The sequence below is a fragment of the Lissotriton helveticus genome, chromosome 12 (assembly GCF_964261635.1).
Source record: "Lissotriton helveticus chromosome 12, aLisHel1.1, whole genome shotgun sequence".
Classification (NCBI taxonomy): Eukaryota; Metazoa; Chordata; class Amphibia; order Caudata; family Salamandridae; genus Lissotriton; species Lissotriton helveticus.
Genome location: NC_136073.1, coordinates 580,936,787 through 580,962,206, shown reverse-complemented (window position 1 = coordinate 580,962,206; position 25,420 = coordinate 580,936,787). Strand labels below are relative to the sequence as shown.

Below are 25,420 nucleotides of genomic sequence, written 5' to 3'. Positions count from 1 at the left end.
ATATTAGCCAAGGTATAAATACGTGAAGACAGTGTATTGATACTATTGTCGACCACCCAAGGACTTTTTCCAAATTTGCTTCATAAATTTGGCACAGACGAAGCGCTGCCTCAATATGCGAAAGTTTCCAAAGTTCATTGTAAGCTACATAGATAAACCTCTTAGATCTAGGAATTCTAGGTCCTAAGATAAAATCAGCCAAATTGATGTCGCTCGACAAGAGTGACAGGTGTTGTTTTACTGACGACAAAATGGAATGTTCCAACCACTGTTGGCACAATTTACCCACTGAGTGTGTGGTGACCAAATGTGAATGTGGATAACGAGGATCAGGTATCGTCTGTCTGAAACCAGGTGTTTCATTATAAACGCGCAGTTGACATGCATTTGAATTTGTTTGCCCCACCAACCATCCAGATGTATCAATTTCAGAGACATTGAAAGTGTCATTTCAAAACAAAGCTTGCAATACATCGATTGTATAATTCGACTGTGCGCGCCAATTTTCATATTCCGCTAATGACGGAATGGATGGGATATTTAAATTTTTTACAGTTGCCAAAGCAAGTGGTTTGGTGCACTGGATCATCTTAAAATACAATTTGAGTTGGGATCAGGCAGGCACAGTGCAAAGCTTCAGTTCCCTGAACCTGCCACGGCTTGGTGCCCCAAATTGATTTTAAATCAATGGTATCTTTCCACTGATCATATCCCTGTGTGACCAATTTAGTTCTAAAATAATTGGAATAAATCAATTTAGTGTGGGTCAAGATAAATTTGGATTGAGAGGATCAATGCAGTTTAAAGTAGGATTCCAGATTAGACGTGTCATAATCCGTGAAATAGGTGAATTTATCTGTAAGGGTTTTAGAACTCCCGTGTACAGGAGTAGGACAATGTTCCCATTGTGTGTAATTAAAAACAGGTCTTAACGTGTTTGCTTTATGCAAAAAATGATGCCCATAGTGTTGATAACAGAATAAATCCGCATAATTGACAGAATTTGAATATACATCTTCAGCATCAAAGGCAGCATAATACTTTAAATCAGAAAACAATGATTGCACCGCTTGCACATCCCAATCATCAGAATGTATGTCCTGTGTTACCACATCTCCTAATGAGATGCGAAACATGTATGGTATCTTGAGCTCCTCTGTCAGGCCGTGAGTTTCGAAAGCTACTTTATCCCAAACGATGCCATCTGCAACCGAGAAAACTGAAATATTTACAAGAGTTTGATCACGTTTCATGATATGGGATGATGTATGAGGAGCCAGAATTCCATCGACTAAGTTCACAGCAGAGCGTTCTGGCAAATAATGTCCATTGATTAGCATGAAGAATACTGTCACAAATACAATCGACATGGGGGGCCAGATAAGTCTTTTTGAACCAAGAGATGAAAGTAGAGATGAAGTAGAAGACGAGATGGAGTCATAAGAGAAGCTTGCATGGTCCCCAAAATAACTGCTTGCTCCTTTGTTTATCAGAGGTGGTAGGGCAGCATCAGCATGATGTAGTCGAGGACTGTTCGGCACTTCACGTTGGGACTCATCAGTGGGGTAGATCTACTCCACTTCTGCGGTGGAAGAGGATGAAGGCAGAACAGGCAAAAGTTCAATAGTCGTTTCCATCTTACCCTCAACAATATGGGCCTTAGTCGTAGAGGTTGAGGTTACTGGATGCAAAGAGACAGCGTTGCATGAAACGGCAGGTGTTACACTATTCAGAATCGGCCAGACGGTGTAACTTGACATTTTCCACTGAGATGTATCTATTGTCCTTGCGACCAGGTAAAGGTGGTAAAATTACTGTACGAGTACCCTTCAATCAAAGTACTGGAACCGGTGCACGATAAGAGGGACCACATTCTTTTTTTGTTCTCCTGCTTTTCTCGTACCAGATCTCTAATCTTAGGAAGCCAGCCTGCAACTGGAATCAGCAGTGCCCTATTATTGGAAGAGGGTACATGTTCAGTCGCGTAGCTGTCACAGGTCTGTTGTAGATCCTGTAAGATAGTAGAATGATTATCTACTTCAAAGGTTACTGCAGCCACCACAACGTCTAGACCATGAAGGTCTGGCACTACCATTTTATTGCCAAAGAGCATTACGTATGGGGTCAGCCCACCCAGAGATCTTCCAGGGAGATTTTTGAGTACACGTTGAACACCATACAAATGGGCCAGCCAGTTCCTGCCAGTACCTAAGACTCTAGCTGTCAAAGATTGCTTTAAGTCCCAGTTCATTTGCTCCACTATAGAATTGCCCTCAGGCCTGTATGGAGATGAAAACTGCACCCTCACCCACATTGACATCATCGCGGTCTTGTATGCCTTAGAGGCGAACGCTGGACCTTGGTGAGAAGGGAAGGTGCCACAGGCAAACATCCCGACAAAGACACGCACATCTCTAATGACATTTCGAGCGTCAGCACTGCGCTGTGGCCAAACCCAAAGGAATCTAGTGCACGAATCAACTGCAACAAAAATGTATTTATATGCAGTATCAGAAGAGAACGGACCGCAGTGATCAAGTTACACACAGCCAAAGGGCTGATTGGAAGTACATAGATGTGTTTGTGGGGGGAGTGATACCGTTGACTGTTTAATTTGTTGACAAATGTCACAAGAAAGTACATAATTACAGGTCTGGTTATATAAACCATGCCGCCAGTAACGTTGCTGTAATATAGAGACTGTCGCAGACACTCCGGCATGTAAAGGGGCCATGCCTTCGTGTGCAGCTATGATCAAAGAAAGTCTGCGGTCCTTGTTGGGAATCAGCTGATCCCCAACAGATGGAATTTTAGGATAAGGAACTTGTTCAGGAGATAAAGGATAAGAATACTGAGAGAGGGATAGGGGTTGGCCTAACGGCTAAGGCGCTCGACCTCGGACCTGGGGATCTGGGTTCGAGTCTCGGTAACGACGCCAACACCTCCTGTGATTCTGGGCAAGTCACTTAATCGCCCCGTGCCTAAAAATGAAAGTGTGTGTTCTCATGTAAAAACGTAACTTGTGCTATGTAAAGCGCTCTGATACCTGATTCGGTTCGGGTCTAGTTCGCGCTATATAAAACTCTACCAAAAAAAAAAAAAAAAAAATACTTAAAAGGGAAGCCCTGCGGATAAGCTGCTCCATCCTTCGTAGCAGCAATTGCTGCCAAAATGTCATTATCTATTTTAGTCCTGGACCTTGTAACTGCTGCTACGGAACACATGGCTACTTCAGATTTGGCCGCTTCATCAGCCAAAGAATTACCAACAGCATGTGCTCTCACACGCTGATGGCCAAGAGTATGGATATTCTGTGTGAATGGAAGACGTTTTTTAAGTTCCGCCAATCTAACCCAAAGCATGTTATGCTTTATTGCGCTGCCTTTAGAATCTCAACAGTCATTTTGTGACCAAAAGAATAAGTTGTCGTTAACAGACTGAACACAGTAGTAAGAATCGCATATAATAAGAGTATTCACATTAGGATCAGCAAACTTGAGAGCAAGAGCACGCTGCTCCGCCAATTGCACTGTACGGTCCCCAAGTGCCTGTGAATGCACTATGGAAGACTTAAATTCTCCATTGACCATTGAAACAGCCACAATAGCGCAAGCCGCTGAATAAGCATGTTTAGAACCGGTGGCCGGTTGGGCCGAGCCATCGGTATAAATGATACCTTTGTACCAATCTAAAGTAAGCAATGACAACTGAGGAGAATGAACATATTCATTCTGTAAAAACGTCTGTGTCTGAAGAGCAGGCTCAAAGATAAACGTGACATCAGCCGATGTCAAAGAAGTAGCCCATTGTATCCAACGGGGATATAATACCTTAAGAGTTTGGCACACTTGCCTTAGTCACTGCTTCTAAAGCAGGGAGAGTCGTGACCATAAGAATACTTTTTCCCTGCACCAGTGAGCATTTTTCAGAATCGCCATCTGGACTGCTGTCAAAACTTTCTCAACATTCGGAAATTGCATTTCAGCCGCTATGTACAAATATGATTTGTATACAATAGGTACTGTGTCTCCTTCATTGAACGTCAAGTAAGTGAAACCCACTGTCCCCGGTACTATACGTTTCACCAGTTTTGTGGTATTATCACATGTTAACAACAAGTTAGTCACAAGCAGATCCGACTGCAAAGATTGCAGAATAGAGGTATGTTCCGGAAGCCAGCTGGCAGATGAATAGGTTGGTTGTATCCATGCATAGAGCGGTATAATACGCTGGGCATAATCTGGAATGTATGTCCTCCCTAAATTCAAAAATTCCAGCAAAGACTGAAGCTTTTTCAGTGTAGATTGAGGTCGCAATTGTGTACATTTCTCCAGAAAGTAGGGGGCCAACCCCCTTCCTTCATTGTTGAGCTTGTAGCCCAAAAAGAGCAACGCAAAATGTGCATGTGTGATTTTGCTAAATAGAATTTGTATCCATAGTCAGCAAACGATAAGATAATGCGGTCGGCTCGGACTAGATGTGGCATCAGTTCTTGGTCTGTCAGATAAATATCAACGTACGAGAATGCATCATGGTCTATGCTGTCTAACAAAGAGACAACACATACAGCAAAAGCCCCGGTGCTATTCTTATACCCCATAGGCAATGCGTAAATTTTTTCTGATTCCCAACGGTGGTAAATGCTGTCAAGTCACTGCTCTCTGGAGCCAAGTTGTGACTATAGAAACCATTGGAAATATCCAGGGTAGTGTTGTATTTCTTACGAATAAGAGCACAGAGCTGTGTTTTTTGTACCACAAATGTACGTCAACGACTATTCAAATTTCCATAATCTAATACAATGCGATAAGACCCATCAGGTTTTGGTACCGTAAAAAGAGGATTATTCATTGGTGATATACAGGATTCAGTCACTCCTTGATACTCCAACTGTGTTAGAATATCACAAACTGGAGCCTTAGCTTCCCTTCTGATTGGATATTGGGGCAGGGGCTGTGGCATAGACCATAATGGTATCTCATATGCCTGTGAATCTCTATCCTAGCCCCCCTGGTACACCGCCGGGGCAAGGGCCAAAGCCCACTCAGATGCGTAAGCCTTTGCATATTCCTCAGGGACGTAACACGAAAAACTCGGAAGTATCACGCCCTCCCCTCCAGAAGCTGCTAGCACAAATGATGGAGGCCAATCTGCCAACAAAATGTCATAGGAAGAGGTGAGATTTTCCCTAAAACCCCCAGTGATTGTATGCTGTATATCACCTTAATTTGGAAGACACTTTAATAGTCTATCCGTGGGGGTGGGCAACTTGTGTATCTGCTGTTTCTACTGTAATAAAAGTATCAGTTGCTCTCGCCTCCAGACAAGGACGCAGTGCCTCCCGTACTTTGGTAACCTCTGCTGCGCTTTCGAGCAGAGTCACTGCCCAAGTCCAATCTAGAAGTTGTGTTCTCACCGTATGAGGCATATTTTGCTGTTAAAGCGGCAACTTTCTTCTTCTGATACAGGGGTCTAAAACGAGGCCGATCCTCTTGTTGGGCTTTGACGTCAAACAGTCGAGGTTGATCCCGTCCTTGTTGTGTGGTCGGACCTTTGCCACGATCCTGGCGTTCTCCACCACCGACTTGAGAGTTCGATGCTTCATGTAAAGAACAAGGAGAGCGCTGATCAGGAACTTGAAATCTAGCAGGAATCTTAAATTTTGCACAGTCGGCCATGTCCTAAGTATGCTCAGACGACTCTGGTGTCGGTGAACCAGCACGCAAACCCTGCTTTTGTTGTTGCTGCCATTGTTTTTATTTATCCAGTTTATTTTTAGGAAAGAACAGTCGCCCATCTTTCAGTCTGGACCTTGATTTTGAGGTTGAATCTGTGGTTGAGTAAAAGGTTTGATTCCAAGACTATTGCGCCCTATGGTTTTATAAGTTTTTGCAATAATCTTTGACAATTCGCGTTGCTTGTCTGCTTCTGCCACAGCCTCCAAGCGTTGCGCCACCTGTAAGCTCACAGCATCTCCCTTAACATTAGCAAGGATCATATTGCAAACAATATCGAACACCCAACCAGCCTCATTCCCGGGCCGCCTCAGCCCCATGTTCCTCCTGAACACGTTTTATTACGGAAGGGAGGATGGTCATTGAGGGGGTGGCGAAACACATCGAATATACTGCTGCAAACACTTTGCCCCAAGTGTTACAATCAGTTAATTCGGGAACCAGGTTTTTCGGAAGAGTTATGGTCAAAATCCTGTGTTTCTACACAGGAGTGGCATTTGGAAAAACAGCTTTGAGTTGCCCACATTTCTCAGCAATCCAATAAGGAAACTCATCCTTATTTTGGGGATGTTTGCCCATCACTGAATTAACCATTAATGGACTGATGGTCACACCACCAGGTGCAGGTGGTTGCGCAGCAACGCCAGGTGGTCTCACCTGAAAGTTGCGCGACATGAACTCTATCACAGCTCTATGTATGCTTATAAATGAAGCATGCAATGCGCGAAGCTTTGCAATTGTAGCAGTTAAATAACGTGGGTGTGGGGTATACCCAGCCAAAACGGCCACGTGGCCCCATCTATCGATAAAGGGCCTGAAAGGACCAGTGTTATCGGGTGAGGAAGGGCACCATCAAACCATATTTGGTGTTGCCAAGCCGTTAGCGGAACTTCAAGAGACCTATAAGGACGATAATCCTAGGGAAGGGCAGTGGCAGTAGATTTGTGAAACAAAATGTCTGTTCCATCGACTGCTGGAAATGTGACCCAAGAATAAAATACCTCGAAGCGGTAAGCTGCATCCACTTACACAACAAAGATAAGTGCAACACTAGCATCAGGTACTCCATATTGAGTCAAATAAGCCCTGAGCAGTGCACGGTTAGGAGGTGCAATAACAATCGCCATAATCCATTATAGAGAATAACAATCTATATGTGGCAGCGCAATAACTGGGTATTATTAAAGAGAAAATACCTTTTAAAATTCAAGCTTGAAAAACCTTTAAAATGTCACAATATAGGAGGCAACTCTGTCACAACCGTTGGCGGCGCCATGTTGCGGGGATTCTGCACATACATACACAGAACTATGCGCAGGAAAATAGGACCTCAGTGAATAGGGGTTGAACCTTCCTACCACTTTAGTACCCACATCCCAAAACCGACTAGCTATAGTGTCTCATTCGTTCTTCTACATAATAACGAAGCTACAAATGATTAGATAACCCAGACCACAACACTCCTGACTCTCTCAGGAATCACGGTAGCAAGAAATACCCTTTCACTCACTCACTTGTACTTGTCCACAATAAGAATTGGCAGAGTCACTGTAATAGTTTAAAATGTTTATTTTAACTATCTTGCTCTATAATGCAGTATGCAAGCCACTACCAGCAGTGAAATGGATAAATTCAGAACAATTAGCATTGTTACAATTCCATAGAATATAAAGGGGATGTCCTCATATACAGACAGTGGAAAAAGGACTATAAGGCCTAACCACCCTCCCCTGGCTGGAAGAAGTTTTATTATATAAAAGAAGATCTCTGGGCTTTGTCAGCAGACCCCATACCTTAAAGCCTAGATGGAAGGTTTACATCATAGGAACAGCATAGCTCTTCTCTGTGGAAAGGTCCCTCTTCGAGTGTGTTTGAACAACATGCATCTCCTTAATATCAAAGCACGAGTTTCCAGCAGTGCAGCTGTGTTTAGCATGTTTTGTCTAGGTGCTAGGGACTGACCAGAACAGAATAACGAGGGGCAATGTTTACTGACCTTGCACACCGTGTTCAGACTAAACTAGCAGAGAATGCGAAAAGCAGACAGTTCTCATGTGACAGGCATAAACAGAGTCTTTCAGAATAAAGTCATGTAGTACCGTGTGCAAAAGCAGCATCATGGCAGCAAAGCTCATGCTAACTTAGCAATGTCGACAATGACCCCAATGGCCATAGAACAATACATCTGAGAGAAGATGATCATAATGGCAGGATGAAACAGACTATGGTGGCACACTGAGACAGGGTGTACATGTTTTAATGAAGCATTGAAATGCGTCTTACCAGTTTGAATATAACTGAAGCCGCAAATCCAGTGGGAGCATCTAGAATGCAAATGCAAACAAGGGATCACAAACAGTTTTTTCTGCAGAAATTGTGAGTTGTTAATTTTAATCTAGGACTAGTTTTGTTTGGTCGTGTGTGAAGGTCTTTGTCGGTTATGTTATTAGACAAATGTCTTTCCTCTACTTTCGATGCCTCTGACTTTGTATAGTGCTGAGCCAGGTTTTTACCACCCTCTCACAATAACTAGACATTCTGTAGTAATTAAAAGCATGCATCTCATTTTTAGTGTGTTCATTCCTCGGTGCCTTTACACTGAAGTAAATTTTATTTTGAAACTAGCTCTTAACTTTGCTTGCTAGAATTCTGTGTTTGTTCTTTGCTCTAGTCTGCTGCCTCCTCTTTAGACAATTAAGTTTACTTAAATCTGTAATTCTGTTGTGTTCAGATGCCATATTCGTCATAGAGAAATATTAGAACATTCCCAACCCCCACTGCACCACCTTCTAGTAACAGGCACACTGTTGAGTGAAATATTGCCCAGAAGTATTTAACAATTCTTTTGTTTTACCAGCAGATTCACCTGTACCCACTGCAGTTGCCAACAGGTAGCACAGCTGGTGAGAAACCGTGACTCCCCATAAAGACCTGAAGGGTATCACGGTCTGATACAAAGGAGTGGGGGGTAAATCCCCTCCCTGGCTGGGAACGGTGCTGGTCCGGATAGCCAGAAGCCACTTGTGTTTCCTAGAAGAGGATTCCTCATATGTCTGTTGCGTGGAGTGATTAAGATTTACGTCTTCCTCTGCTGCTACAATGACTGCCTTGAAGATGCGTGAGTGTTTATTTTCTTACAAAGTTGTGTTATTAATGATGTTATTCCGATGATGTGGTTGGAAGGGTGGTGCATTGCTGGGTGCTCAATCTTTAACCACACATACAATCCTTCATAGAAATTGGAAGCAAGAGCTTTTCTAAAAGAACCAGTTTCCCCTTATGTGACTAAAATAAGGGTGTCAGCTTAAAAATCACGTGTCTTGAACACTCCTTGTAAAATTTATTTCAAACGAGTTCTTAAATATAACATTTATTCAAGTATAAGCTACAATGTGGAGCACCAGCTCCCCCAAGTGTTCTGGACTGGGAGTCAGACTGTGACTGGTGTCAGAGGAGGTGATATATAGGAGCCGTGGTTGCCCCAGAAAATGGTATAAGATATGGGGGGCACGGAGGCACTTTAGGGGACTTGGCCTGGAATCCTGTTTGGAGGAAATAACTGAGGAAATATGATTATATTAAGGTATGCATGCTATCCAAATTGTATACCATACTATTGTTGACCAAGGCAACACAAATGATATACCAAACCTGATGGGAATGGCTCGAATGAGGAATACGTCAATGGTATTTCATAATATACATGCTGTTGGGATTCTCTGTCCTGCCCTGTACGATGAGCTTTGTTTCAATTGAAAGAAAAAAATATAAGCTACAATAGACCAAAAACATATACATACAAGTGCTTGTTACTGCAGTGTCCTGGTGTGGATTATGACATTTTGAGCTTTGAGCTGAGTTCTCTATTTTCTCAACATAATTGGAGGACCGTCTATTATCTCTATCTGCAATCGGAACACGAATAAGTTGTTTTTTATTGTGATTTATTATAATGAACAACATACTTAGGAACAGAAAAAAAGTAAAACTTAAAAATGCTCGACCACAACGAATCCTGCCTCCTGATCCTCCTTGACCTTTCCTCTGCATTTGACACTGTAAATCAGTTCTGGAGCACAGGATGGGCCTCTCTGGCCTGGTGCTGCAATGGTTCTCTTCCTTCCTCCACTACAGATCTCAAAGTATAAAGGTGAACCACTCCCTAGCCCGCCCATGCCTGTATCCTTGGGTGTTCCACAAGGGTCAGCCTTATCCCCTATACTATTCAACCTATTCTTGGAACCACTTGCAAATGCACTACACTCAATGAACAATCTCTTCCACATGTACGCAGATGACACACAACTTTACATGAAAATCTCCTCCTCTGACAATCTCACATCACTCAACACTACCCTCATGAACACTCAAAACTGGCTAACGGAGAACCGCCTTTTACTCAACACTTCCAAAACCGAATTCTTGCTCATTTCTCTTCCGAATCATACCCCCAAGGTAGACCTCTGGTTAAACCATCTTGCTGCTTTCAGCTGCCCCATCATCATTGATTCAGCCAAATCGCTCAGAATCACCCTGGACAAACAGTTAGTTTTGAAGAACCACGTTAGTAAGGTTTGCAAGGGAGCGAATCACCAGATGAGACTACTCTGGAATCTCAAACCTTTCGTTCCGCAAGCTGACTTCAATCAGGTTGTTCAAGCGCTGGTTTTGTCGAGGCTAGACTATGGCAGTGCTACACTATGTGGGCTCCCGAAATATATCTTGGCCCCACTTAAAGCTGTATTAAATGCGGCAGCCAGACTGACCACGGGCACTAAATGAATTGTGCCCATTTTCCCAGTCCTAAAAACTCTAAATTGGCTGCCTTTTGAAGCAAGGATACAGCTAAAGATCGCCTGCCTGACTCACAAAGCTCTCCATCTCATAAACCCCAAGTACCTATGGCAAAAGCTAGAAATATCTGGAGGTGGTAGACCCTCAAGAAGCGCTAACACCTTCCTTCTGAAACCACAGATATTTTGAAAAAGAGAACTTGTCAAAGAGCTTTCTCTGGCTCCGCTCCACGAACCTGGAACTCTCACCCCCCCCCCCCTGAAATTCGCAGTCTCACCTCCACGGTTGCCTTCAAAATTGAAGTAAAACGATTCCTTATGTGCAAGTTCTTACCTTAATTGAGCTCCGATCTTTTTGAAGATACTGGACTTACTCCCTCATCCATTGTACTTACTGTGACGATGTGTTGCACCCTTTGTAACTGTTTCCTTTGTTATGTATTTGACGCCTGCCTAGCCTTGACCATCCGTAATTGTGAAGCACTTTGATATCCCTTGGGATCATGTTCGCGCTATATAAAACTTTATAAATAAATAAAATAAATAAACATAGTGAATAATAGACTATGCAGTATATAGTAGTTGCTCTGTCTCCAGCCTTATGGTGAAATCTTCAATTTACGGCTTACGTTCACTATCAGCCCTGAAGAAGTCCAGCAGACGAAACATGTGTTAGCTGTCCCTATAATATGTAATGGGCATAGTAGATTGTCTTAATGCCAATGTCTTACCTGTGATCAAGTAGAACATGTACCAAAAGACTTTGGGATATCTTTGTACTACTTATGTTTGGGTTGTACAGAGAAGAATTGTACACTGTCTTATGCTAGTTATTTGTACAGAGAAAATTTTTACAATGTCAATTGAAACACGTGTTGTTTTTCTAGTTGCATTCTAAAATATTGGGCCTTGGATGTGTATGTATTTTGGTCCATTGTAGCTTAAACTGGGATAATTGTTACCAATGTCAGAACCCTGTTTGAAATACATTGCACGTCGGTAATCGTTGCATGGCGCTGCATAGAGGGGGGGGAAGACGGTCACCTTAGTTTCTATCTATGTTCCACCTGTCCTCCAGTCCGATACTTTTCGCGACCTTGGTTCCATTTCCTAACTCTGCCAATGGGCCTCCTTGTGATGGGGGAGACTTTAATGCGGTGGCGGATGGGAAGGTAGATCGGCATCCGGCCCGGGCTCTGAGACCAGCGCAGAGCTGGCTGCCCAATTTTTTAGAAACAACGGGGCTGGTGGGCGGATGGAGGTTGCAAAATCCTAGAGAGGTGCAATACACACATACATCTGCAGCACACGATAGTCTGTCTAGGATAGACTGTGTTGGTGCCAGTTGCACTGGCACATGCGGTTCGGAAGGCTCGACACTTGGGGAGGGGCATCTCAGATCACTCCCCAGTTTGGCTCCGGCTGGAGTACGCCAGTTTGATGTTGGTAGAGTCGCCCCCATAAATGCATGGCATCTGAGGAACCCCACAATCAAGAAAGATATTGTCACGGTTTCCGATAGCTACTTCCAGGAAAACGCAGGTACGGTCGATTCGGCACGGTTCTTGTGGGAGGCATACAAAACCGTCGTTCTGGGTGAGGCTCTATCCCGGATCGCGGTTATAGAAAGGGCAGAGGCGGATGTGATGAGGCTGGAAGCCGAGGTTTCTAGGGCGGTGACCCCGGAAGGGCTTCACTTGCTTAAATTGAGGCAGGATGGGTATAGGGGTTTGGCTGGGGACACGGCTAGAGCGCAACATGGTGAGATCCAAAGTCGGGTTTACGAACATGGGGATAAAGCGGGAAAATTTATAGCATGGCTCGAAAAGGGAGAGTGGGCGTCGCGGCTTGTGCCAGAAATTCAGGTAGGGGACTCTGTTATCCTCACGGACCCACAGGCCGTTGCGGATAGATTCGCAGAGTACTACAGTGTGGTGTATACCTCGGCTGAGGTGTACACGGAGGCGGATAACTGTTCAATGATAAAAGATATTCCAATGCCCACGTTGTCAGATGATAACCGGGAGTACTTCGATTCTCCTATCACGGACGATGAGGTGGCGCGGACCATTAGAGGTGTACATTCTGGGAAGGCCACGGTATCCCCATTGAACTATATAAGCTGAGTGCCAACAAGCTTGCCCCATTTCTCCGTTCCATGTTCGTAGAAAGCAGAAAAGAGGGACTGTTTCCAAATGGCCAGCGGGTTGCAAACATCGTGGTTATCCACAAGACTGGTAAGCCTAAGACACTGTGTTCTTCATACAGACCTATCTCTCTGTTGAACGCCGAGCCTAAAGTTCTGGCGAAACTGCTGGCGACAAGACTGGCCAGGGTCATTAACAACTTGATCCATCCGGACCAGTTGGGCTTCATGCCATGCCGTAATATGGCCCTTAATTTGCAACAGTTACATGGGGTGCTGGGTAGAACCCCGACGATTCAGGAACCTGCAGTACTGGTATCCTTAGATGCCACTATGGCATTCGACAGGGTGGAATGGCCATACCTATTCGCTGTTCTGGAGAAACTGGGTTTTGGCCCAGAATGTATTAACTGTTTGCACCTATTGTATGCCCAGCCATTGGCCAGGGTAGTAGTGAACAATCGAAAATCTGCTGACTTCCTCCTAGGTAGGGGCACGAGACAGGGATGCCCCCTATCCCTGCTCCTCTTTGCCCTGGCCTTGGCTGCTTGGGTTCGATGGGACCACGAAGTCAGCGCTCTTCGTCCTTATGGGTGACCTGCCAGTTGTGCCGAAATCATGCCCGATACAAATTGCGCCGGTAGCATTTAAGTACCTCGGCGTCTACGTTCCGCTTGACCCTAAATTACGTTTTGTTAATAATCTCGGCCCCCCTCTGAACCGATTTAAAGGAGATGTGGCGCGCTGGAAGGCGCTTCCGCTCTCCCTTTTGGGTATGGCCTTCCCTCGATTTTTGTATGCGCTGCAGAACACGATGGACCCGGTGCCTGAGTCTTATTTTAAGGAAATAGAGACCCTTCAGAGGCAGTTACTCTGGGATGATAGGCCTTGCATTGCATTCTCCAAGCTCACCCTCCCTTGGTATGATGGGGGGCTTGGATTGCTAGAACTACGGAAATAATATTGGGCTTCCCAGCTGGCAGGGGTGAACCATGTGATATACGGGCCCCCGGGGACCCGGGGTATGCTATGGACCGCTGGCAAGTACCAGGTGGTGACTTCACTAGGGTGCTCTATGCTAGACCTCGCCGGTTTCCCCTCGCAGGGCCAACGGCACATGCCGTCCAGGAGTGGCACACGGCAAATAGGCATCTCAAGTGGGAGGTACGGCTCACTCTTGCTACCCCACTATGGAGCTCGGAAAGGTTGGGGAGTCTTTGGAAATCTAAGAGGTTCGATAAATGGAAGCTCTTTTGGATCGCACAGATCAAAGATATTTGGGGCCATGACACAGTACTTCCGTTCAGTTCCCTTTAGAAACAATTTCACCTCCACGACCGTGAGCACTTCGCTACCTCCAGATCAGACACGCCCTGCTCACCAGTATCCCAAGGGTACATCACTTCCTGATGCCTCCCCTCTTGAAGATCGTGTCCTGGACGGTCACCTCCCTGAGAAGACCATCTCCCTAATATACAAGAAGCTTATTAACCCTACTGACAATCCACTTATACTCCTTAGAACGCAATGGGTGGAGGATGGGTTGGAACTAGATGATGAGGACTGGCAGGAGGCCGGTGTCCTCACCACGCCTTGTAGTGATACAGATGAGGTTCAGGCTTGTGCAACTCCAGATTCTCCATAGATCGTATGTCACGGGGCCTCGTCTGGTACATATAGGTTGTTCGGAGAGTGGGGAATGGAGGAGGGGGTGCGTAGAGCTTGGTACATTTATGCATATACTGTGGCACTGAACCCAGGTACACGCATATTGGGGGGGGAGGTCCACGACACTCTAAGAAGTCCTGGGAGTGGAGATACGGCCGGAAGCACGCAGGTACATTCTGAACATCTGTGAACCTACAGATTTAATTGGCTATAAGAAACAATGGGTCACTCCAGCATATATATGATAGCCAAGCGTAATATTGCTCAGTTGTGGGGTGCCAGCCAGCAACCTGAGTCGAGAAATGGGCGGAGGACCTAGATTGGTGTATGTTCAGGGAGAGGTCGGTTTATAATGCTAGGGGGTGCCCTGGGAAATGGGGGAAAGTTTGGGAGGCTTGGAATCATTATCGAGGAGATATGTGTGCCCCCGACGTGTCCAGAGGAGGTGGAAGCACACGCGTCCCCGTGACCCAACATCTATGTTTTCTATCCATTATTTTGAATGTGTGGAGATGTAATTAGGTATCTGTAAGAGAAATCAATGTCACCTGATGTCTTTCTTTTTCCTTTTATTAATAAAGAGATTTAAAAAAAAAAGAAAAAAATACATTGCACGTTGGGTGCTTCAGACCAATTACATTTTTCATGTTTAGGATTGCTGGAACCATTTGACATATTGACACACTCTGGTAGCAAGAGTGCAGTCTGTTGGAGCATGTTCGAAATTGGGTTTCTGGTTGTCAGAATATGCAACTTGCACAAGCAGGAACCACAACTCTAGATGCACAATAAAGATAACCTGTGCTCATCTTTGATAGCTTGGCACAGAGCAGTCAGGCTTATCTAAAGAAACAATATGTAAAGTATTTGTGCTACACACAGACACACAGACACACACACACACTGAAAACACCACAAAAATACTCCACACATGTTTCGATTTTTTTTTATATTTTAATGATAAAACAAGACCAAAAGGACAAACATCCAATAAGTAGAACCGAAGTTATGAATTTTTTACAGAATACATCGAAACGTAGTGCTTTAAGCAAACTGTGCATAGGGGTTACTTGAGGTCACGCTGGACCGGGGTACATCCAAAGTTCAGGCCGACTGTGATGGAGGGCAGGCTGGCTACTGGACTCACGCAGGTCCTGCTGAAAAAAGTTCCTTGGATGGAAAAAGCGTCGTCGTCGAAGGCTCGATGCGTCAGCTCTGATCCACACAGGCGATGAAGGCTTTGCCTATGCTCCCCTTTACAATGCAGGGGCTGCATAGTCATTGAGCCACGCTGTCAATTGGCATCTGGTGGTGCAGTCCGTCGAAGTGCTGTCTTCGATCGGCTCCGTAGGCGTCGAAGGGCAATGCATCAATTTCGATCTGCGCAAAGTCGTCACTGGGTCAATTTGAATGATTCTGCACATCGGAAGTCACTTTTCAAGGGCTCAGGACTGGACTGGCACCACTTGGCAGGGCAGGACTCCCAGATGGCAGAATCCAGTTGCTGTTGCATAGTTAAAGGAAGTCCTTAAGACTTAAGAACAGGGGCGAGCCAGCAAGCCCTTGGAGTCACTCTGGGTTCAAGGGAGATAGGTCCAGTAGCTGTCCGCAGCAGGGCAGTGGTCAGCATGGAAGTACAGCAAAGCAGAAAAGCAGTTGTTCCAGAGCAGCAGTCAAGCAGAGTGGCAATACTTGTAGCACAGCAGTCTTTACTCCTGGCAGAGTTTTTCACAAGTCCAGTATAGTGCAGTCTTAGTAGGGTCAGAGGCCCAGTATTTATACCAAGTTGTGCCTTTGAAGTGGGAGTGACTTCAAAGTTTGCCCTTGAAGCGCAAAGGTCCCCCTTTCCTCCTAGCCCTCTCTCTAGACTATCAGTAGGAGATTATCAGCCCTTTGTGTGGTAAACCGGCCACTGCTTATTCAGGTGTAAGTGTCAGCTCACCCCTCCCCCTCTTTTCTTGCTGAGTAAGAGCTATCAGAATGCAAATGAATGCAGACGAGTTCTGTCGCACCCACCCTTCCTGTGTTTGTGGCTGTGTAGAAAGAATGCACAAAGTGTACCTGTCACCCCCCCCAGACGTGTATTGGAGACAAGCTGCAAGGCACACAGAGCAGTAAGATAAATGAAATGCCTACTCTCTAAAGTGGCATTTCTTAAGTTCAAAAAGATACGTTTATTGAAGATATGAAGTGGCATTTCTAAACTAACAATTTTAAATCTAATTTTACCATTTAAGAGGAATTACCATTACTATTCCAAATATATAAAGCATATTTGTGACGCTGACAGTGCACTGAGGCCTGCTAACCCGACCTCGGTGCCAGCGGTTCTTCTCTAAAGCAAGGTGAAGTCTAATTGTTCCACAATTGGCTAAGGACTTTAGCACCCCTGTAAATCCCTAGTAAATGTCACCCCAGGTACCTAAGGCATGGGTAATAAATAAGGTCCCTAAAGGCTTCAGCATATCTTGTATGGCCCAAATACAAACTCTGATTGTTTTTGGGGCAGATGCACAGCGAGTTTTAGGGAACTCTTATTTAAGTTTTTAGGTGCTACACGAGTAACGTCAAGTGTCCCACGATGTTAGTATGTAAACATTAAAATTGTGAGGTCAGTGGATCACTGGTCCCATCCTTGTATGCACACAATTATTCCTCTATTAGGACAGAGGTTTCAAACTTCTTTGTCGATTGTTAGATACGTATTTATTCAGCAGAACAGTTCATAAATCAATTTCATCTCGAATATATAATGTTCATTAGTTAATTCTTTCTAGCATATGACACTGTCCTTTATATATATCCAATGCATTTCGGGGCTGTTGTCTGCCCCTTCATCAGGGAAAGGATAGTGTGCTGGAATTCTAATGATGCATGGTTCTGGTAAATGGTAACTGGAGTTCGTGAGTGTTCTGCTCATCACCGCCGGTCAGGGACAGTGTCATATGCTGAGAAAGAATTAACTAATGAACATTACATATTCGAGATGAAATTGATTTATGAACTGTTCTGCTGAATAAATACGTATCTAACAATCGACAAAGAAGTTTGAAACCTCTGTCCTAATAGAGGAATAATTGTGTGCATACAAGGATGGGACCAGTGATCCACTGACCTCACAATTTTAATGTCCAAATACAAACTCAACACAGACTGCCATTGAAGGCTGTTTGACATGGTGCTAACCATGAGTGAAAACATGACCCGCTATGTGTCATGCCATAGTCACTGCATCTAATATATGTAGGTCACCCCTAAAGGAGGCCTTGGAGCCCTAAGACAAGGTGCATTATTTTTTATGTAAGGACACATCTGAATGAGCAGATATGGCTGTGTGATGTCTAGTTCTATTACTAGATATTGCAAGTGAGCAGGGAAGCCATCTTAAGGAATGTACTAGGCGGTGGTCAATACGAGTTACCCAGCGACATAATGGCTTCACTGACACCTATGGTGTTTGGTATCAAACACATCTAATTATAAACTCACACTGATTCCAGTGCTAGATTTATTAATATATGCACCCAAAGGGTACCTTAGAGATACCCCCTGCACCCTATTAGCCCTCTAGTTTGCTGGCTGACTGGTCCAGTACGGCCTACCACCACAGATTGGTTTCTGACCCCCTAGGAAGCGCGATCACTCTCCGAGGTCAGAAACCGTGCATGCTCTGGCAGGAGGTGTTTACACCTCTTCCTCCATGAAGGCTAGTAAATTAGAATATTAAGGCAGAAGGCTTCAAATGCCTCTGCCACCTTTGATATGCGACCTAAGGCCTCTCCAGATAGGGGAAATGCCACCCTCTGCCCTGGGCCCATTTGGCCCCAGGGCAGGCAGGAAAATTAGGTTCGAGGCATATGAGCTGCAGATTCTACACTTTGCATTAGATCGCCACCTGGTGTTGGGCTCGGATGATTGCATGTTGGTGTCGTCTTGGAAGATGTCTTTGTAGTCACAAGATAGGTGACTCCTCCCATGGACAATAGTGCGCAGGGGCATCGGCTCCATCCTTAGATTGTTTTTTTCCGCCACTGGGCTCAGATGCAACTTTTCCGCTCCGGTTCGAAAATCTACTTTTTGAAGACTTTGACGCGCAAAACTTTCTAAAAACAAACTTTAACATCAATATACATAGACTCGACTTCATCACTTCGATTATGGTCGTCAACGCGGGCCGTTGGGCCTACCCACATGGTGAGGCCTACAACTCACGGAAAGAACACCATTCAAAAAATACCCCGGGTGTGGAGCAAAATTTCCACACAGCGACCAACACGAGGTGTGTAACCTGTGTTTATCACCTGAACACGACGAGTCGAGCTGCACAGTTTGTGTGTCCTTTCGATCCAAGAAGAACATTCGAGATCGGAGGGCCCGTCGACGCAACATGCATCAGCTCCGGAACCGGTGGATATCTTCAACGAAGGTCCATGTGTCCCCGAGGAAAATTCTGATGATCTCCAGATTGTATCTGACGCAGACGACGCCGATGACTCCATACCATCCGGTCAACGCATGAGTACGACTGCCCCTACCCTAGCCCCAACCCCTAAACCAAAGGCTAAGGTCAAAACTCCGCCTTCGGGGCCCGGTCGAGACCGAGACATTGCTTCGAAAGCCCCGCCATCGAGCCCGGCTCCGAAGAAAATATTAAAGCCTTCTGGTAGCTCCATACCGAGCAAACAGCACGTGCCATTACTACCAGCTCCCTCGGGACCGAACCGAAAGAAGTCCCGGTTCCGAAAAAGACTCAGAAACCGTCGACTCCTAAAGACCAGACGGCACCGAAACCAATGAAGCCTGCTTCCATCCCAAAATCTCCGGTGCTGAAACCTTCAAAGCCTGCTTCCGATGCCCCCAAACCCTCGAACCAGGCCTCGACTCCGAAAACAATACCTACGGTGCCGAAAAGTACGCCAAAGGACTGTACAACAACTCATAAGGCTAAAGACAAGCAGAAACCAGGCCCGCAGCTGAAAAAATCTGCGCCGAAAGCAATTTCTCAAGAAGAAGAACTTTTTAGACCTGATCCTTTGCAAAAAAAGGATATACATAGATCCAGAAACAGGACATGTTTCCACTATGCCACATAGGAAGAGGAAGATGGATACAGCACCTTCAACTCCAGTGCCTGTCAAGAAGAAGGATTCTGCCACATCACATAGTCACCCTTCTTCTCCGGTACTTCCTCTTTCACCTTCTATTCCTTTTAACACCTCACCTCAAATTTCCCCTGCTCATTCACCATAAAATTCTCCATCTCAATCTTCACCTCCACAAACACCTCCTCAGAATGAAGATGAGTATAACATAGGGGATGGGGGTGACCCTGATGAGCCCTTTCCATACCCTACTGATATACCAGACTGGGACTATCCAAACCTACAAGATGTACCAGATATCCCTGACCCACATACATATCCATCCAAACCATCTCCTCCTGAAGAAAATATTGGGTTTGGACATCTAATTAATAGGGCTGCCATCTATGATAATGTAACAATGCAGTACTTTCAAAGGACCAAAGGTCTGATTCATTACTTCAACTGTGAGGATATTCGTACTCAAGATGAAAGAATGTTCAAATGTGTGATTTATTCATATCCATATCAGGATTTCAATATAGATGGTACATGTCAATAATCTGTATTCCACACGTATGTTCGGGTGTGTTATCACATCACACAACCCAATGCATTTCGGGCATGGCCCGTCGTCAGGGGAATTACTCTACAAACAAAAACATACAAGAACCAAATGTAATACGCATGTAACAATATCAGCAAAAACCAAACTAGAATCCAATCCCAGTAAACGTGTGTTTGAAAAATGAGAAGTGCTCGACTACGTGAACGTGACAGAGAAGCGAGAGTATGTGACCCTGTAAATGAAATTATAGCCTTAGAACCAAAAGTCACAACCGAACCATAAACCATAGTGAAACGCTATATATAGTGACTACTTCAATCAAACGGGTGCACAAGATAGAATATATCTTCAGTAATCCAGTAACCACCACCAATCATGCAATAAGAAAACGAGTCCCCGATCGTGGGTACTTACTCGTGTGAATGTAACAGCGGGACTCCGAAGAGTTCCACGAGGTGAACGCGCAGTGAGAAAGCAGGAAGTCAGAATATACACGACAGTGAACATAGAGATAGGACTAAACGTAATGAATAGAGTGTGGGCGCCATCTTGAAAGGTGCAAACCAGTAAGGCAAAAGTAAAGTAGACAGATCAGAGATAATTCAACAAAACGGGATGACAAAAAGAATCACAAATAACATAAAAATTCAATGCGATCATTGAGACCCAACGGGGCCATCGTGGAAAGGTACCGGATCCAAAAGTTCTCTCTCTTTAGTAGGTGGTTCTTATTGTTGCATGTGATAGGAACTTGTTCCAATATTTGGAATTTAAGCTGAGCCACTGTATGTCTGTGCTCAAGGAAGTGGGTGGCAACACTAGATTTTTGATTTTCAGTTCGAATGTTGCTCTTATGTTCCAAGATTCTCGTGCGAATCATTCTCTCAGTGTGGCCCACATAGCATTTGCCACATGGGCATTTAAGAACGCCAATATTTTCATGCGAATCTTCGAAGAGAATCACATTCTCTCCCAAGACCTTTGGCAAGAAAATGGTCGATTATATCTGCGGTATATCGACGACATTTTTTTACTTTGGGCAGGCTCTAATGAGACCCTCATTACTTTTCTCAACACTTGGAATCAAGTCACACAGCGTATTCAATTCACTTGGGAACATAGTACATCTTGCGTCCATTTTTTGGACGTGAAAATACTAAGAGAGGTGGGAGACTGGTCCACTACAGTCTTCCGCAAGCCCACAGACAGAAACTCTACCCTACATTATCATAGCTTCCACCGGATGGGACTCAAAAACAACTTGCCATATGCTCAGATACTCAGGGTGAAAAGAATCGTTTCCAGGCCTGATGAGAGCAAGACTCAGATCAAAACTGTCCTTGATCGTTTACGCGCAAGGGGATACCCTAATCCCACCTTGGATTTGGCTATCCAGCGAAGTGAGAAACTCAGTAGAGCATCTTTGCTACAACCGAAACGCAAGACCCCCACCGAACGTATGGTGGTAGTCTCTAAGTTTTCTAAAGCCTCTTCACAATTTCAAAGGATCATTCGTAAACATTGGTCTATCTTGACACATGAGTCTGATTTTAATGGTTTATTTTCAGAACCCCCCATCTTTGCCTTCACCAGGGGCAGAAACCTGAAAGAGATTCTGAACAACACCAGCAGTCCCAAATCCGCAGTGATATACAGTGGCTTTAAACCATGCCACAATTGCAGCAACTGTCATAACAGCATCCAAGGCAATACCATGAACCACCCGATGAAAGGTTTCCCTATCAAGTTGAAGGTCAACGCAACGTGTAGCAGCAAGAATGTGATCTACGTTCTTAAATGCCCATGTGGCAAATGCTATGTGGGCCACACTGAGAGAATGATTCGCACGAGAATCTTGGAACATAAGAGCAACATTCGAACTGAAAATCAAAAATCTAGTGTTGCCACCCACTTCCTTGAGCACAGACATACAGTGGCTCAGCTTAAATTCCAAATATTGGAACAAGTTCCTATCACATGCAACAATAAGAACCACCTACTAAAGAGAGAGAACTTTTGGATCCGGTACCTTTCCACGATGGCCCCGTTGGGTCTCAATGATCGCATTGAATTTTTATGTTATTTGTGATTCTTTTTGTCATCCCGTTTTGTTGAATTATCTCTGATCTGTCTACTTTACTTTTGCCTTACTGGTTTGCACCTTTCAAGATGGCGCCCACACTCTATTCATTACGTTTAGTCCTATCTCTATGTTCACTGTCGTGTATATTCTGACTTCCTGCTTTCTCACTGCGCGTTCACCTCGTGGAACTCTTCGGAGTCCCGCTGTTACATTCACACGAGTAAGTACCCACGATCGGGGACTCGTTTTCTTATTGCATGATTGGTGGTGGTTACTGGATTACTGAAGATATATTCTATCTTGTGCACCCGTTTGATTGAAGTAGTCACTATATATAGCGTTTCACTATGGTTTATGGTTCGGTTGTGACTTTTGGTTCTAAGGCTATAATTTCATTTACAGGGTCACATACTCTCGCTTCTCTGTCACGTTCACGTAGTCGAGCACTTCTCATTTTTCAAACACACGTTTACTGGGATTGGATTCTAGTTTGGTTTTTGCTGATATTGTTACATGCGTATTACATTTGGTTCTTGTATGTTTTTGTTTGTAGAGTAATTCCCCTGACGACGGGCCATGCCCGAAATGCATTGGGTTGTGTGATGTGATAACACACCCGAACATACGTGTGGAATACAGATTATTGACATGTACCATCTATATTGAAATCCTGATATGGATATGAATAAATCACACATTTGAACATTCTTTCATCTTGAGTACGAATATCCTCACAGTTGAAGTAATGAATCAGACCTTTGGTCCTTTGAAAGTAGTGCGTTGGGTTGTTCTCTCCCTAGGCGGGAGAGCTTCTTCTACTATGTCCATTGACACACTGCAAGGCTAGACAGTGTTTTCCACCCTCCTGCACACGAAAACTCTTTACAAGTCTTCATTTTCAAGGAATACCCTGCTGTGCGAGTACCACTTTCTTCAACAATGTAACAATGCACTCAGATGAGGCAGAGGAAGATTTTTAGCTAGACACTTTTGAGCAATCACAAAAAACTGTTCAAATATTACTCATGATTAAAGGGGTCATTAAGCATGCCCCAGAAGTGTTTAAAGATCCTGTACGAGCTAGGATCATAAACCCAAGAATAGAAAAAAAGTACAGGTCCGCTCCTGGGGATCCTGCTTACATTAAAGATCAGCTACCCTTAGATTTCCTAGTCGTGTCAAACGCCAGAAAAAGAGCAAATTCACAGACATCAGGTGAGGCACCACCTCCTGATAAGGAATCAAAAATAATAGATGCTTCAGGCAAAAGGATAGCTGCACAAGCTAGCAACACATGGCGTATAGCTAACACACAAGCCCTCCTTGCAAGATACGACAGGGCTCATTATGACCAGTAATAAACCCTTTTACAACATCTACCTGACCAATATAAGGCACAGGCAAACGACCTTATACAGGAGGGTAAGCTTATTTCAAATGCCTCAATCAAGTGCGCTCTTGATGTAGCAGACACTGCATCTAGAGCAATAAACACTAGCGTCCTCCTTAGAAGACATGCGTGGCTACACATTTCAGGGTTAAAACAAGAGGTGCAAACAACCATCTTAAATCAACCATTCAACCAACAACAATTGTTTGGTCCAGAGGTGGACGTAGCACTTGAAAAAATGACAAAAGATACTGATACTGCAAAATCTATGGGTGCTTTGCAGTCCACTCAACCAAGAGGCTCCTTTTGTCGCTCCTTTTATAGAGGAGGCTCCAAACAAACTGGAGCAGACAATTCAACTTCCTTTAAAAACAATACACAAACATCCTCCAATAGAGGATATTTTAGAGGAGGTTACAGAGGGAACAACAATAAAGGAAGATAACAATCGATCCTCTTCCACCACTAAACAGTGACTTCCTTCAGCTCCCCCAACAGCATACCACTCCTGTAGGGGGGAGATTAACACAGTTTCTACCTGTCTTGAATTCCATCACAACAGACAAGTGGGCAAGACAAATTATCCAATATGGTTACTGCCTAGAGCTTGGAGCTACCCCTCCACACATACCACCCAGGCATCGCCCAATGTCCACAGAACATCTAACGCTGCTCCAACAAGAAGTTCTCTCATTGCTGCAAAAAGATGCAATAGAGCTAGTTCCGTTACAACATCAAGGGACAGGGGTTTTCTCACTCTATTTCCTAATACCCAAAAATAACAGAACACTAAGACCAATTCTAGACCTAAGGCCTCTCAATCTTTTTTATACAATCAGATCATTTTCACATGATCACTTAACAACAAGTGCTCCCATTGTTGCAACAAGGCGATTTCCTAACCACACTAGACCTCAAAGACGCCTACTTCCACATTCCCATACATCCTTCTCACAGGAAGCATCTCAGATTCGTACTAGAAGGACAACACTATCAGTTGAAAGTCCTTCCATTCGGGGTCACAACTGCACCACGAGTGTTTACAAAGTGCCTAGCAGTAGTAGCAGCACATCTCAGAAGACAACATATCCAGGTCTTCCCATACTTAGACGATTGACTCATAAAAGCCAAGTCATTCAATCAATGTGTCCAACAAACATCTCAAACAATTCAAACACTGCACCACTTGGGGTTTACAATCAACTACACCAAGTCACATCTCCAGCCCTCTCATGTACATCAATATCTAGGGGCTACCATAAACACCAATACAGCTCTAGCTTATCCCAGTCCAGCCAGGATACAAGCATTCAAGCCGTAGTCACAAAGTTTCAAAACCAACACTCTCTCCCAGCCAGAGTATTCATGCAACTAATAGGCACGATGGCATCTTGCATTTTTATTGTACTATATGCAAGACTGCAAATGCGCCCATTGCAGGAATATCTAGCACATCAGTGGAATCAGGCACAAGGACAACTAACAGACCTGGTGTTGGTGGACAGCCGCACACATCGCTCTATGCAGTGGTGGAACACCAAAAACTTGTCCAGAGGGCGGCCATTCCTGGAGCCAGTTCCACAGATAGTACTGAAAATGGACGCATCCCTGACAGGATGGGGCGCACATCTGCTCCACCACACAACTCAAAGAAGATGGACCAATCAACAAAAGGTGCTTCACCTCAAACACCTAGAGTTGTTGGCCATTTTCCTAGCACTAAAGTCCTTTCAAGTGCACATACAGAACAAAGCTGTCTTAATTCGGACGGACAACATGACAGCCATGTACTACATACAAAAACAAGGAGGCACACATTCCCTGCAGCTGTCCCAGCTCGCACAAAACATTTGGAGATAGGTCATTTCGCAAAAAATATATCTGCTTGCAGAACACCTTCCAGGAGTTCACAATCAGATAGTCGATCTGTTAAATCGACAGACACAACAGATTCAC

At 44.4% G+C, this 25,420-nt stretch overlaps 1 protein-coding gene across 7 annotated transcripts in view; it reads left to right on the top strand.

The window, feature by feature from the left end:
- KATNB1 (katanin regulatory subunit B1) overlaps positions 1-25,420 on the top strand; it is a 637,584-nt gene that overhangs the window by 97,639 nt on the left and 514,525 nt on the right. For 4 of the 7 annotated variants that reach the window (XM_078671471.1, XM_078671467.1, XM_078671468.1 and 1 more), the window contains exon 4: positions 8,593-8,853. In XM_078671471.1, the coding sequence (XP_078527597.1) occupies positions 8,835-8,853 (19 nt within the window). In that variant the 5' untranslated portion in view covers positions 8,593-8,834. The remainder of the gene's footprint in view (positions 1-8,592; positions 8,854-25,420) is intronic. The other 3 variants (XM_078671470.1, XM_078671472.1, XM_078671466.1) reach the window with 1 other exon arrangement.